This window comes from Mustela putorius, unplaced genomic scaffold, assembly GCF_011764305.1.
Source record: "Mustela putorius furo isolate JIRA1106 unplaced genomic scaffold, ASM1176430v1.1 tig00000827_pilon_pilon_pilon, whole genome shotgun sequence".
NCBI classification, from domain to species: domain Eukaryota; kingdom Metazoa; phylum Chordata; class Mammalia; order Carnivora; family Mustelidae; genus Mustela; species Mustela putorius.
The window spans coordinates 8972991-8989558 of record NW_025421489.1 but is presented as its reverse complement, the minus strand read 5'-3'; the positions used below and the strand labels follow the sequence as shown (position 1 = coordinate 8989558).

The 16568-nt window shown below is 40.3% G+C and overlaps 2 protein-coding genes across 3 annotated transcripts in view; one reads left to right on the top strand and one right to left on the bottom strand.

The window, feature by feature from the left end:
• The window catches only part of HACD1 (3-hydroxyacyl-CoA dehydratase 1), a 30606-nt gene extending 21409 nt beyond the window's left edge, over positions 1 to 9197 (bottom strand). The window contains exons 1-2 of one of the 2 annotated variants that reach the window (XM_045085034.1): positions 8852 to 9197; positions 97 to 214 (exon numbers count right to left, since the gene is read on the bottom strand). In XM_045085034.1, the coding sequence (XP_044940969.1) occupies positions 97 to 214; positions 8852 to 9108 (375 nt within the window). In that variant the 5' untranslated portion in view covers positions 9109 to 9197. The remainder of the gene's footprint in view (positions 1 to 96; positions 215 to 8851) is intronic. The other variant, XM_045085033.1, reaches the window with a different exon arrangement.
• Positions 9198 to 9567: 370 nt separating this feature from the next.
• Positions 9568 to 16568, top strand: part of STAM (signal transducing adaptor molecule) — a 107645-nt gene continuing 100644 nt past the window's right edge. The window contains exons 1-2 of the mRNA XM_045085026.1: positions 9568 to 9696; positions 14346 to 14547. The gene's annotated coding sequence lies outside the window, so the exon portion shown is untranslated. The remainder of the gene's footprint in view (positions 9697 to 14345; positions 14548 to 16568) is intronic.

The following is a 16568-nucleotide window of genomic DNA, read 5'->3' as shown; positions in this document are numbered from 1 at the left end:
GGATATCATTGGCAAAATAAGACTGATTTTGTTCAGCAAATAATTTTTCCAAATAAATATTACAACAGTAGGAAAACAGCATCATTGAAAACTTACCTCGAGCAAGGCAAATGTCTGGAAAAATTTAAGTGTCTTCTGAATACTTTTATATAAACCTTTGTGTGTTCCTTTTTCCATATAGAAACGTACCATGGTAATAGCTAAAACCAACCACCTAAAAGAAAGAAAGGTATTTTATAAAGTTCTATCAAAATGAATACCAATGATCTTCCTGAAAAGAAATCGCATAATTTATATAATCATATGTTGTTTTATGATGTTCGCAGCTCATTTAACAAAATCCAAAGGAAGGAATGGCATTGTTTTTATACTGACTCTTCAAGGGGATGAAGAGAACATACTGGAGATCAACTAGGTTCAAATGTCAAACGATGTCCGTTCCATGTTTGGTTTCAGCAGACTGACTAAAGAAATGATGTACCCCAAATGAGGTTATTAGAAAGTATTTCATAATTATATAAATATTTCTTAAGGTAAAAAGCTGTGAGTGTTTAAGTATGTACTTATACAAATATATGGTATATATTTACATGTAAGTATAAGTAAAAATATTTCATTATAATTCTTTTCTTTAGTATTTGCACTAAACAATAACAACCATTGTGCCAGAGAAGGGCATACTTATAGAGGGTCAGATACGGGCCTGCTTTCAAAGAGTTTGCTTTACAAAAAGGACAAAAGGCATATGCCTTTCCTTTTCAACTTCTACTTCTACACAACAGAGAGGTTCTGTGCTATGAAGACCAGCACTACACACACAAGCTACGTCTGTGGAGACCGGCTTTCTCACCCTACACTCAATCTGCCAGGGACACTAATGAGAGTTCATTTTTTTTCTAGTTTCCTTCACAATTACAGGAGCACTTTTCAAGTTTCAAAAAGTTACGCCGTCTGTAACTTCTTAAAATCCTTAGTAACACACCCATGGAAATGAGTAGCTACTCTAGGCATCTTTAATTCAGTGGGCTTCAAAACGTCTAGTTACATGGATTTATGAATGATAACACTATTACACAGTTTTAACTTCTTAATTAAAGAACCCTCATAAGATGGACAGCTCAGAGTTTTCCCACAAACGAACTACGGATGAAATAAGATGAACATGGTCAACAAGGTCAAGAGAAGACGGAGGCTAGAGCTTCTCTTCTGGGCACTTTCACTCCTCCTCAGCACACACTGAGGAGGAAAGCAAGGACATTCCTATGAGGGTGGTGAGAAGTCAGGTAAAATCTGAAATTGTGAGCGAGACCTTCCAAAGATGGAAATGTTAATGATACCAACAACAGCGATAATGACGCGTGTACTTTCAGAACGCTTTCAAGGTTCCAAATGCACATTTAGCATATTAATATTTCATGCTCACAAATTCCCTGTGAGGTAGGGATGGCTATTATCCTATTTCACTGCTGAGGAAACAGGCAGAAGAGGTCACAGAGCCAGACAGCAGAGATGTAAACCCACCAAGGAGCTCAGAGTCTATGTTCTTGAACCAGGATGCTGTACTGGTTTGGCTCTAGGCATGTACGTGTGCCTTGGGATATTTAGTTAATCACACAATTCGCTATATTTGAATTACAAGTAAATCTTCAAAGTTATCAAGAGAATTATGCTCAAATATTTTAACCAATAGTAGTGTGCTATCAAAAAGTTCTGAGGACCATTGTTGTAGATGAGTCAGTCACCGTGCAGAGACATCAAGATTTATCCTAAGTCTTAAAGGCAACAGTCCAGGTAGAAATAAACCCTGTGACATCTCCCAACCGCCCATGCTATTCTCGCTCCACAGTACCCTGGCTTTACTGGATTCAACTGACAGCTTCGTCCCATATGTGGGCCAAACCATGGCTTCATCCCATATACGGGACAACACCGAATTCTGTACTGGGCTAATCTGGGTGACATTTTAGATATCTTCCTTAAAATGTTACGATTTTACCGTCTTCAATTTTAAGTCCCCATACTAACGATTAAAAAAAAGCATATTAAGATAGTTAAATCAACATTTGCATACATTTGTCTTTTTAAAGAAAAATCCAAACCAGATTTTTTAAAAAGATCACTTTGAGAGCTACCAAAGAATTCATCAAAGGATTCATTTAGATGGCAACTTTTCTATATTTTTAAATAGCAAGATATAAAAATCCACGAATTGTAATGTGGTAACAAATTTTACTGTTGTCCCATAGGTGGCAGTGTTGTACTACCTAGTATAGTGAAATTATTAACTAGTTCGAAAATAAAAGAAATTAACACTCCGGTAGTTTTAGAAAGGACCGCAGAGCGATCTATCCTAACTTCTCATCTGTTTTTCAGTCACTGTGGCCAGGAGCTAATCTGGACTAATGAGTGTTCACTAAGCCCACCATCACAACGGGATGACAAAGTCTTTCCACAGGGGCCCTACATTTAACTAACTTTGCACTTTCTACATTGTTTTAGTAATTATCCTTTTTCTAAAAATGCAAAAGCAAGTAGAGCTTCTGCAACTGTTTTTAAAAAATAGGCCAGAGCAACTGATTACCCAAATATGAACCCAGAGAGAGATATACTCAGTCCTTGAGAAAGTACTCTCTTTGGAAAATATATAAACATGTGCTTTATATGTCAAAGATTGCTTGCTTGTTAGCTGAATTCATTTCTTTATTCATTCATCTCCATGTTCAACATTTATTGCTAAGCCAGGGAGTGTTGGGAAATTAGAAATAAATAAGTCCTAGTTCTTGTCTCAAGGAACTATTAAATTAGTAAGTAGAGAAAACAAAGCAGTGCTGTACCAGGAGGCATGAGCTGTAACTCACTAAACACAGGGTCTGCTTGCCATGGCATTATGCCACGATGACCCTGAAAAATCTTATGGAAGGAGGAGTTCTTTCCTCTGGCTATTTCGGGGGCTTCTTTTCCCCCTGAGGTTTCTTGGAGACAACCAGCTCCAAAAAGAACTTGGTTATTTATATTTGTATCTTCTGGTTTTGTTCCAATACTTCTTTTTAGATATGAATTATGAACAACTTCGCACAGACACAATGATACAGAGAATGGCATAAGGAACCTCCAGAGCCCACTGCCCAGCTTCAAGCATTATCATCTTATGGACAATCCTATAGCTTCCAAACCTCTAGTCAGTTCTTTCCTCGCCATCCCCTCCCCTCATCATCTTTTTTTTCTTTTTTAAAGATTTTATTTATTTATTTGGCAGAGAGAGATCACAAGTAGGCAGAGAGACAGGCAGAGAGAGAGAGAGAGAGAGAGAGGAGGAAGCAGGCTCCCTGCTGAGCAGAGAGCCCGATGCAGGACTCGATCCCAGGACCCCGAGATCATGACCTGAGCCGAAGGCCGCTGCCCAACCCACTGAGCCACCCAGGCGCCCCCCTCCCCTCATTATCTTGAAGGAAATCTCACACTCCATAGTTTGATTCCTAATAAGAGGATTGCTTTTAATAGACCTTACCATAATACCACCATCCCAGGTAAAAAATCGTAGATCACAAAACATAGGATAAAAATTTCCTCAATTGTCTCATAATTTTTAAAAATCGTGATTGAAATAAAGTTTATATGTTGTAACTAGTTGCTAGGTCTTTCATAACTCTTGATCTATAGGTTTCCCCTCCCTCCCGCTATCCATTCATCTCTCTTTCCCTCTCTTTTTTTCTCTGTTGATGACACTGAGTGGTTTGTCCTGCAAAGGTACCCACATGTCACTTAGTATGTTCTTTTGTCCCCCATATTTCCTGTGAAGTTGACAGTTCCACACCCTTAATCAGATAGATTCACATTTGAAGCTAATTCCTAAGTTATGTTGTGTGCTCCCCTGAAGAACACGTAATTTCTAATCGTCCCTTTTGTTTGCAATGTTAGCTTACTGCTGATCATTGCCCAGAGCCATTATTTCAGCAGTTACCGAATAATGGTGATATTCTAACATTACCATTTCTTCTTGACATGTCCGATAAAGTAACTATGTGGAGGCTTGCCCAGAGATGGCCTCTCACATTCATACCATCCATATCTTCACACACTGTTCATTGACACCCCCAAACTTCCTTTCCTAGACTAAAATGAAACTTTGTTAGCAGCCAATATGTGTTTCAATGTACTGCACATAGACCACTTGTGCCAGTGGAGTTAAGCTGAAAGGTTCATGAAAGAAAAAACCAGATAAACTGGACTTCATGAAGACTAAGACCTTCTCTTTGAGAGACACTGTGATGAAACTAAAACCAAGCCACAACTAGAAGAAAATATTTACAAATCACATATCTGGTAAAGACCTATATGCATACTATATTTTTTTAAAAAGCTCTCAGAACTCAGTAACAGAAAAATCAAACAACCTCATTTTTTTTTAAAAAAAAAGTGAAAGATTTGAACAGATGCTATACCAAAAAAGATACACAATTGGTAAATAAATGCATGGAAAGATGTTCAGTGTCGTTAGTCACTAGGGAATGCAAAATAAAATCACAATGAGATAACATAACACACCTATTAGAATGTCTAGAACTACAAGCACTGACCATACCAAGTGTTGGTGACGATGTACAGCTACTCTCATTCATTGCCCACAGGGATAAAATGGTACAATCATTCTGGAAAAGTCTGGATAGTTTCTTAAGAAATCAAGAATGCAACTACTGTATGACCAAGCCATTCCACTCACAGATATTCACCTCGGAAAAACGAAGTCCAAGTCCAAAGACTTGTACCTGAATACTCATAGCTTTGTCATAGCTCCAAACTGGGAAGAACCAAAATGTCCACCAACAGATGAACAGATAAGCAAGTTGGATAAACGAGATCCACACACAGGATCTACCCTCCTCAGGGATAAAATATACGTCTGTTCCTTCACAGGCTGGAAAATGTATATGCCCGTCCCATGGTTTTGGTGTTCTAATAACTCACACAATGTATACTCTGAAAATATCTTCAATAGCTTCTCTCTTGGTGTCAATCACCTTGCTGATCACTTCATATCCATGATCTTTTTATTCTTTGTAATAATCTAGCAAAGCAGCTTTGCTGTTCCAATTTACAGATAAGAACACTCGGGGTCAGAGTGTTTCAGTAACTTATCTGAGGCTACTCAGCAAAAAACGGGTGAAGCATAGACTTTAACAACACCTTACTGTACTCTATGCAGATTAAAATGAAAACATGTTAGCAAGGCACTTAAGGCCCTGTGCAGAGTGGTCCATGCTCCCCCTCCAGCTTCATCTCCCCCTACACTTCAGGCCCACTTGCTACTGCCTCGACAACATGTCTAGGAATGCCTTCTCTCTGTACCCTAACACACTGTTTTCTCATCCCTGCCTATCAAATCCTACTCATCCTTCAAAGCTCTGTTGAAATGCTAGGATCACCACAGAGCTTTCTCTGATTCTCCCTACCTGTCTGACCTGTCACCTCTGTCAAGCATGCACTCACTCTGTCTTTTATTGCAATATATAAATGTCCCTGGTTACACTTCTTCAAGAATGGAGCCTAAAATATTTATCTTATAAGACAATGCATTTGACACATATGGGTTCAAAAGTCCTGAAAAGAAACAACAGCAACAACACCACCATGGGAGAAAGAGAGAGAGAGACAGACACGGAGGAAGAACTACTTCTCTGGTCACATACCTATGATGAACAAGTACCACAAAAATCCTCACATCTTTTAAAGGTGTAATCCTATTCCTGGGAATACATCCTAAGTAACTATTCAACAGAAACAAATAAAAGCAAAATGTCATTAGGGGAATGAGTTAATCCATTACTGTACATTAACTCTATACACTCTTATGTAGCCATGAAAGAATATATTTATGAAAACTATTTAGAAATATTTGGTAGATTATTAGGTGAAAATAGAATATATAATAGGGCAGATACCCTAGCTGCAATCCTCTATAAGATGCATTTAGAATCTTACACTCAAATGAAGGACATGACAGACAAAAAGCAACAATATGAATTAGTAAAATACATTGTACAGTTATAAGGCAATAAGTGCAATGACAAAAATAAAGCAGGCCAGAGGAATAATAGCATAATGGGGATATATGCTATCTGAATGAAGATATTCACACAAAAGATAAAAAACAAAATGTCATGCTCAGCTTATAAAATTAGGCAAGTTCTTTTTTTTATATCTATGTAAATACTTATCTATTATTTTATTGTTTTCAAAACTATTACAAAAGCTTAATATACTTCAAAGTTCTGCTCAAAGAGAAAAATAAGTTAAATGGACAAAAAGAACCTCAGCTAACCCTCCGCTATCCGTACTAATTAATGTATACCCTGGTTCACCTACCACTTTCCACACTACAACCTTACTTACCTCTGTTCTCCAACACCACTCTCCAATTAGATCAAGAGAATATACCGGGCTTTCTTGCATCTCATACCTATTGCTAGAATTTACTGAAAATATTCACTCGAAATATCTACTGTCCACATATTTCAATCCTATTCCTTCTTCAAATCTTTTTTTTTTTTAAGATTTTATTTATTTATTTATTTGTCAGAAAGAGAATGAGAGAAAGCACACAAACAGGCAGAGAGGCAGGCAGAGGCTGAGAGAGAGGCAGGCTCCCTGCGGAGCAAGGAGCCCAATGTGGGACTCGATCCCAGGACTATCGGATCATGACCTGAGCTGAAGGCAGCGGCTTAACCCACTGAGTCCCCCAGGTGTCCCACCTTCTTCAAATCTTAAAGCCTCTAAAGGCCTCCAAAGAGTTACATGGATTACTCCATTTTGGTCCCCTCTGCTTTTAAACAGAGGTGAAAATGACAAGAGACCTTCCCAGTATAGGCAGGGAGGCAGATAAGTTTCAGATACCCGGTAATTTGCTGGGCAGGTAGGAAAGATAGGAATGAAGTGTGACAATACAAAGTGTGAGAACACAAATTCTGCTCCAGATGGGGCAGAAGAACTAGAAAGCTTCAAAGAAAATGGCTTGATGTAGAAGTCATATGAGGAACAAGAAGGATATTACACAAAGAGTGAAAGGCCTGAGCAAGAACGGAGAAATAAAAATAAAAATGTAAAAATAAAAATGCATGGTGAGTTACACCTCATTATGAGTTACAGTTGATTTCAAATACAATAGACGTGTAAGGAGAATCAGGGAGTTTATTACAAAAGCCCTTGAATGACCAACAGCCTAAATCCCTTAGATTACAGTGGAGGTAACAGGGAGTCACCGAAGGCTTTAAACTAGAGTTATGCATTGATTTTCACTTTTAAAAGGTTAACCTGGTTTTCAAAAGGGAGAGTGGACTGGAAAGCAAAGGGACAGCAAACCAGTTAAAAAACAGCAGGTATTCCAAAAATTTTCCAAAAACTGGGTACGACTATCACAGGAGAGAAAATTCTTTCAGTTCTCACTGTGGCTAAAGACAGCAGCTTGTGGTGGGTACTCGATTGTTCTCCGGTTGTTCCAAATGTATTACTTTTCTTCTTCAAGATTATAAAATTCAGTAAAGCATAAAAAGAAGCAGCACCTCTCTGGAGTCAGACTGTCTAGGCTGAAATCCAAGGCTGACACCTGCTGGTTGAATGATCTTGAGCAAATTACTTAACCTCTTTGTGCCTCAATTTCCTAATCCCTCAAATTGACATCATGTACCCCTCCCAGGAGGGAAAAGAACCAAAAATGAACTAGTACATCTAAAGTAATCAACACATTACCGGACCCATAGCAAATCCTCAATAAATGTATTTTTTTGCGAACTGTATTTGGTATTCAGGATTACACTAAACACACAATAAGTACTCAGTACTGGGTCAAACCATTAATTCTTTTCTATAAGTCCTGGAGTAAGATTAAAAGATCTTACTTTTGTAGGGGATTAAAAGATCCCCTACATTTATATAGATTAATATTACTTCATGTGATAATGAGAAAGTAGCTTTTCAAAATGACAATGCAACTTAGAAACAGAAGAGCAATTTCCCAACTGGTCTTGAAAAGCCGTCGACACTCAAGTCATTTTGACAGCTCTCTGAAGAGCGACAGTCACTATGTAACCTTATTTTCTAACTCATACTCAAAGTCAGAAATAAAAGTACGGGATATCAGTCACGAAGCACGGGGCCGTAAAGATGCTGGACACGAGTGCCAAGCTCTGATACAGCAGGATTTGTAAAATATCGTCCCAAGTAAGAAGCTCTGGGGCTCATGAAAAAAAAAAAAAATCAAAAACCAAAACTTGTGGTGACATTAACAGTTCCGGAAACTCTGCCCAGCGATCTGCAGCACGAGGAAATGCACCGTGGGGGCCACGGCCGGACAGCTCCAGCTCCGGGGCCGCGACACTAGGCGTTTCTTCAACAGCAGCCGCAGGCAGCGGCGCCCGGGGCGGCCCGGCCGAAGCCACCTCCCCCGCGGGTCGGCCCCGCATTCCTGCCCAGGTCTATACTTAACCTCCGGCCCGCGCCCCGAGCCGCCGCGCCACGCCGTGCACCGTATTAGGCAATGCCCGGCGAGCAGGGCCCCGGCACCCCCCCGCTCCCCGCCCGCCCCGCTCGTCCGCCCCGCTCCACTCCGCTCCATTCAACCCCGGCGGCCGCGGCGGCGCCCGCGCCCCTCCCCCACGGCCGCCGCCCGCGCCCCCTCCCCGCGCCGCGCCCACCCCGCCGCCCCGCGCCCGGCACCCGGAGCGCCTTACCCGCTCGCCGCCCTCCCCGCAGTCCCGAGCGCCCCCAGCCCCGCCGGCGCCCCGAGCGATGAATGTCGGGGGGCAGCACGGCGGGGAGGGGGGCGGAGGGAGGAGAGGGCCCCTCTCCGCGCACGTACCCCGCGGTCATGGCGATGTTGTAGAAGGTGAGCCAGACAGTGGCCAACAAGCCGAGGCGCCTCCTCTTGCCGGTGGCCTCCTTCTCCTCGCCCGGCTCCGAGGCGCCGCCGTTCGTGCCGTCCTCCTCGCTGGACGCCATGGTGGCCGTGCCCCCGGGGGAGGTGGAAGACAGGGGAAGGGGAGTGGGAGGGGGCCCCGCCGAGCGCGCCGCTGAAGCGCCGCCGCCCGCTGCCGCCGCCTCGGTCAGGCGCCCCATGTGCCGCGCGCAGGGGGCTCGGCGCCGCCAGCCCGGCCGCCCGCAGGGGGAGGAGCGGGCGCCCCCGGCCGCCGCCCCGGGCGCCCCGCCCCCGGCCCTCGGGAGCGCGCGCGGCGCGGGGACCCGGCTGCCGGGCCTGGGAGCCGGCCCCGGGGGCAGTCTCCAGGCGGCTGCGTGGTTTCCGCTCCCACGGAAAGCTGTCCGCGTCTCTAGCTGGGGGGACCTCTAGCTGGGACGTCTCGGGCGCGGGCGACCTGCCCCGGGCTGGTGCATTTAGTCCGGGCGGACGGAACACACCTGGGCTTGGAGTGGTCCCGCCCGCCCAGCCTTTGGGACGGTAATTTGTGGAAGTGAGGAGCGGCGGTGGGATCTCCCCGCTAAGAACGCGTTGAGACCTTCTGCGGAAGAGTCGCCCGCTTTCGTCTGTTTCACTTTTGCCGGCCAGCGGGGCGTTACCGGAGGACTACGGCGGAACAGCCTCACTTGCGCGGATTCCCCCGGAGCCAGCGTTCTAGAGGCATCATTGACTGCAGTGCAGCGTAGTGTCTGGATGTTAGAGGGAAGCTGGAGAAAAGAGGACATGACAAGGTACCAAAGGACAAAAGTTTGAGCAGATGTAGGCAAGCTACAAATAAGGGCTGACAAGAACCCTTTCCTCCGCAGGATCGCACTGTTCTCCACTCTACCCCTTTCCTTGCGTATCTTCCTTCAAATACCCATGCTTTCTCCTGACAGCTCTCTCCTCTTTCCCCTTAGAGCACACAGCTGGGAAGACAGGCTCCGGAGTCAGATTACTGAAATTGAAACCCCAAACTCCTGGCTCCACCACAGTTAAGAGTAGCTTGTGAACTTGGGCACCCAAACTTCTCTTTTGCCTCAATTTCCTCAGTGGGAATAATTTATAAACCTATGTCTTGGGGTTGTCGTGAGATGCAAGTCTCACACTTTAAAAATCACCCATATAAATCACCCACACTTAAATCACCCAAATAAATGCCTTAAGGGTCTGAAGCAGTTTGAGTCCCCCCAAATTAGCGTATTAGCACCGTTCTGGTGACTCGGATCTCCCCTGATCCTTAGAAAAGAATTTTTTTTTTAATTCTATTTATTTGACAGAAAGAGATCACAAGTAGGCAGAGAGGCATGCAGAGGGAGAGGGAAGCAGGCTCCCCGTTAAGCAGAGAGCCTGATGCGGGGCTCGATCCCACGACCCTGGGATCACGACCTGAGCCGAAGGCAGAGGATTAACCCACGCAGCTACCCAGGTGCCCCCCTTAGAAAAGAAATTCTGCTTCGGCCTGTGGAAGCTACCTGTTTGTTAGGCTGTGCTCCTGGAAACTAAGCCTGGCCCTGTGCGGGGGGCGACCACCAAAAGACCACACGGTCGGAGTCCAGTAGCTCCACAGGGTATGGAGTCACGTGGGAGAAGTCACCAACCAGAAGAAAGGACTCATCCCCCCATTGTGATCTGGGCTCTGGGCTCCTGATCCAGGAGGCACTACCGGCCTGCTTGGGAAACTTAGATAATTTGGAGAAAGACATCCCAGTTGGGGGGGGGGGGGGGATGGTAGGCTAAGATGTGCCTGGGGAAGAAATAATGGCCAGAAATGTTTAAATTTGAAGGAAACTATGAACGACTATTCTTTAAGACATTTAATTTGGAATGGAAGAAGTAAAACTATTTGCAAATGACAACGCTATAATAATTAGAGAAGCCTAAGGACTCCGTTAAAAAGCTACTGGAACACAAATTGTTTTCTACAGAAAAGAAAACTGGAGAGTGAAATTTAAAATAAAACCAAAGAATGCTCATTGGCATCCAGAAACATGAAGTATATAAGGATAAATTTAACAAAAAGTGTAAGACCTGTACACTGAAAACCATAAGTCACTGTCAAGAGAAATCAGACTTAAATTAATGGCTATCCATCGGAAGCCATTGGAATTGGAAGTTGAACTGGAAGATGATATGGTTAAAATGTCAGTTCTCCCCAAATGCCAGCAGAATATATATTGTTTTCATTTGACAGCTATCTCTAAAATTTATACAGAAATGTTTAAGAAGAACAAAGTTGAGAGACATACTTGTTTTCAAGACAGTGTAAAAAACTGCAGTGTACAAGACAGTGTGGTAAAGCATAAGGATAGACAAATCAATAAGAGGGAATAGAGTCCAGGACCATATATATATATATATATATATATATATATATATATTCAGCTGATTTTCAACAAAGATGACTTGGTATGTCTTTTCAATAAATAGAGCTGAAATAACTGGATATCCACATGAAAAAATAAATAAATAAAACTTGACCCTTATCTTACACCATACACTAAGTATTAATTTGATATGGATCATAGATCTAAATATAAAACTAAAAGTATAAAACTTTTATTTAAAAAGTATAAAATAGAAAACAGAGCCACTGTGACCTTGGGGAAGGCAAAGTTTTCTTAGAACCAATAATAAAAATTGATCATAAAAGAAATGACAGAACATCATTGAAACATAAAACTTCTGTAATTCCAAAGACAACATTTAAAAGGTGATTTTCTCAATACATGGATCTGACAAGGAACACATATACAGAATATATAAAGATTCTTTACAACTCAATAATACAACAACCTAATATTTTTTAAATGAGCAAAAGATTTTAATAGACTCTTTGCAAAGAATACATAGAAATAACATTTGCATATGCAAAGATATCCAACTTATTAGTCTTTAGGTAAAATGCAAATCAAACCTGCTGTGAGATAGCACTACATCTAATATTTTAAATGTTGGCAAGGATGTGGAGCAATTGGCATTCTCCTATATGGCTAAAGAGAATAACACTTTGGAAAACAGTTTGGTAATTTCTTTAAAAGGTCAACATTCCCTTGTTTACTATATGACCCAACAAATTCATTACTAGTTATTTAACCAAGAGAACAAAAAGAGGTCCACACAGATTTGGACATAAACTTTCAGGGCAGCTTTATTCATAGTAACCTCTAACTGAAAATAATCCATGCATCCATCAATATGCAGAGTAAAATAAACTTGAAAAGTGGGTCACAAAGTGCTATGAAAGTTAAAGACCTGTCAAAAAATGTGACTTGTTTGGGAGATCAGAAAAGGCTTTGTGTCTACAGCCATACTACCCTGAACATGCCCAATCTCGTCTGATCTCAGAAAAGGCTTTGTGCAAGAAATCACCCTTGAATACTTGATTCCAACAGACAGGTTGCAAGAGGCAAGCTGAGGACTCGCCATGAACATGCAGGCAGGACAAACCACAAGCCTCAGGAAAAGTGAATTGTGCAGTTTGACTAAATCTTAAAATGATCAGGAGAAGGATAGAATAGAAACATTTGAGGACCACTCTATTTTAAAAGGCAGCAGTGAGGGGCACCTGGGTGGCTCACTGGGTTAAGCCGCTGCCTTCGGCTCAGGTCATGATCTCAGGGTCCTGGGATCAAGTCCTGCATCGGGCTCTCTACTCAGCAGGGAGCCTGCTTCCCTCTCTCTCTCTGCCTGCCTCTCCCTCTACTTGTGATTTCTCTCTGTCAAATAAATAAATAAAATCTTAAAAAAATAAAAATAAAAAATAAAAGGCAGCAGTGAACTTCTGAAGACTTGGGTGAAGGAAAATCAAGTTAAAGAAACCTCTTTTCAAAGATGAATTAGGCAACAGGAAATGACATCAGTTGTCTTCTAGGAGAGAAATAAGAAAGGCCAGAATTAGGTTGATGGTCAGCATGAACAAGGGAATGAATGAGATCTCTTGAAACACAACAGAATCAAAGAAAGGGTTCTGTTTATTTGCTTAATGAAAGTGCCATAAAATACTGAAAGATTGACTGTCTAAGTGAAATAGGCTATTTATGAAGCAAAATCCCTCTGAGATTAAGGTAAGAGATTAAGAAGATAGACGGAGGAATTAGTTTTCATAAAAAGAAAAGACACTTCTTTCTCAGATAAGAATGAAGGATATGGAGGTAGTGATAGTTTCAGGTAGGGAACAGAAAGTTGAGGTAGGGAACCTAATTCAAAGTGAGGTGTCTTGACAACAAAGAAACTTTGAAGTAGCATTTTTACATATAACTTTGACTTCTCAAAACATCTTTTATTTTATCAATCAGTGGAGAGTAATCCTTGCATTTAAGATAAAAACTGATTACTCAGCTTGACTTCTGAATTTTCTATTATAACCTGAGCCTAAGGGAGCTGATCAAACATCATCTTTTAGTAGGTACTTGTCACTAAAATACTGTGATCCAACAAGCAGGTCTGTTCAATTGTCCATAAACTTATCTGGGTAACCTTTAATCCAAATCCTGCATTCTTTTCATCCTACCAAACTGCTATTTTCCCTTTTTTCTTGTTTGTGTAAATCTCATTCACCCTCCAAGGCTACATATAATACCAGTTCTTTCAAGTGGCTTTCCCTGCCACTTCAACTTTTAGTGGACCCTTATTCTTCCCCAGATAAAATAGTTTGTACTAATAATGTGTCAGTCATTTTAGCAGCTAATTATATATTGTCTTCTGTTTTTACCTATGCTTGTATATGTTTTGTCTGGGGGAAAGAATGGGAATTTTAACAATGTATTTGTAAGTATCACAGAATGATTACGAGAGGAAAGAAAGTGCGTAGATTCAGGAGGAGAGTATTTGTAAAGGACAACGCAAGTGAGTAGTGGAAGTATAGTTAAAAACAAACACAAAGAAAAAGAATGAGAACTGAAATGTGAAGACTGAGAAACCTCTTCAACACAGAGGCATTACTGTAGAAAATGATAAATTGAACACTGTAGCTTGGAAGAAAACTGGAGTTAATTTGATTTTTTTATTGATGTCTTATCTAGAGCTTATCTAGAATGTCCTCTAAAACAGAATTAATCATACAGACTTAGTTCTAGGCCATCAGCTGAAAAAGTCAAATCTTCTTATGTAAAATCCTTTAATTCTATAGGTGTTATTTATTTATTTATTGTAAAGGAGAACTTCATTCCTGAAGAACTAGTTCATACCTTACAAAAGTGATAAATGAAACTAAACACATATGCTATGATAAACATTAATTATGTTGGACTAAATATAAAAAATAGTATTTTAATTGCTCCTTTTAGAAACATTTTCTATATGGACACAGATATAGTACAGGGAACTTAGAATGAAGGCGACTTTTTTTCTTCCTATCAATGTCCCTACAGCAAGCATATACATTTTTCATTGTTCCCAGAAATGAACTACTTTCAAAACTGGAGTCACCTGTTTTAAAAATCTGTGGCTTATTTTAATATGCATGAAAGCCTCTGGAAAGTCTTTGAACGTGTGAAGACTGAAGTGGAGCAGATTCCTTGGTGAGGATCTTTTCAAAGGTCCTTTGGTATATACCAGCTGCAGACTGAGTCAGAGGAGTCATCATAAACCCAGACCAGCTGGTGAGTGTTGCTGATCTAGTTACCCATTGTTTGGCAGTTATTAAGTTAAAGAAAACACATGATCTATATAATAGGAAAGGAGGCAAAAAAATGGAATTCACAAGCTGAAGTATAACAAATAAAGGGAGTTTATATTTATTATAAAACTGTGGTTTGTTGTGAAAAGGCTATTTATAAACCATGGCAGTAGACAGATTGGCCCAATCTGCTCAAAAAAGATGTTAAACCAAGAAGGAGCTCTTCCAGAATTATCGGTTAGGAGAGGCTGGGGCAATCTGGTTTCTGGGGAATGAGTTGAGACCTTGGTTTTCAAACACTTTTGCCTTCACTCATATTTTAAATGATTATATAAAATTTTTTCATCAAAACTAAAGTGTGAAGGATAAATTTCTGGCAATTTTAATTTCTTTATCTAGGTCTAATTAATGTACAATAATCTGTTCATATATAAAGTGTACCATTTGGTAAGTATTGACATATATGTACATCAATGAAACTATCACTGCCCTCAAAATAATAAAATAGCCTATCAACCCCACCCCCCAGTTTCCTCATACTTCTTGTGATCCCCAGGGAATTCATCTAGGCCTGAAATTAATTTTGTTGAAGGCTCTTAATAAGAAATTACATTTCTTTAGTAGAAATAGGTCTATTGAAGTTAACTATTTCTTTTTGAGCTTTAGTAATTTTGTGCCTTGAAAGGAATTCCTCTAAGTTATTCAATTTATGAGTTTAAAGTTGGTCATAATATTCCCTTTTTATGTTTTTAATATCTATAATGGTCCCTTTCCTCATTCCTGAAGTTGGTAATTGGTATCTTTTCTATTTTTCTCATCATTCTGACTATAGTTTTATCAATTTTATTTATCTCCTCAAAAACCTTACAGTTTTATTTTCCCTATTGTTTTCCTGCTTTCATTTCTTTTTCTCTTTAATGTTTCATCACTTATTTTATTCTGCTTATTTTAGGTTTCATTTAGCATTTTTTTCTAGATTTTTAAAATGAAAGCCGAGATAACTGATGAGACCTTTCTTCTTTTCTAGTGTATATGTTATCATTATATTATAAATATCCCTCCAAATACTGCTTTAACTGCTTTCCACAAAGTCTGATGTTTTCATTTTCATTATATCAAAACAGTCACTAATTTCCATTTTTATTTCTCTTTTGACCAACCGTTATTTAGAAGTGTGTTAGTTTTCAAATACTTGGTGACTTTTAAGTTTTCTTCTATTATTTATTTTTAATTTTATTCCATTGTGGTCAGAGAACATATTTTGTATGACTTGAATCCTTTTAAATTGAGATTTGTTTTTATATGTCATGAACACTTTGTTTTTATATGTCAATACAATATGTATTGAGTTCTCATTAGTTGTAGTGTTCTATCAATTTCAATTAAGTCAAGTTAGTTAATAGTATTGTTCAAGTCTTCTACAGCCTTACTGATTTTATCTATTTGTTCTTTCACTTTTAAACAGGGAAGGTGACTCAGTGGGTTAAGCCTCTGCCTTCCACTCAGGTCATAATTCCAGAGTCCTGGGATCGAGCCCCGCATCGGGCTCTCTGCTCAGCAGATAGCCTGCTTCTTCCTCTCTCTCTGCCTGCCTCTCTGCCTACTTGTGATCTTTGTCTGTCAAATAAATAAACAAAATTTTAAAAAAAAATTCCCTCTCCCTCTCTCTCCTCTGGCACATGACTGTGCTCTCTCTTTAAAAAACAAAACAAAACAAAAACAGGGAATTGAAATTTTGAACTGTAATTGTGGAATTGTTGATTTTTCCTTGAAGTTCCATCAGGTTTTAATTTATGTTCTCTGAACTTCTGTTATTATATGCAAAACCATAGAGGTCATGTTCTCTTATTTAACCCCTTTTCATTATAAAGTGACATTCTGTATCTCTGGTGATATTCCCTGAGCTGAAACCTACTTTGTCTGATATTAATATAGATATTTCAGCTTTTTTTGATTAGTGTTAGCATGGCATATCTTTATATACCATGATGTAGTCTTATGTAT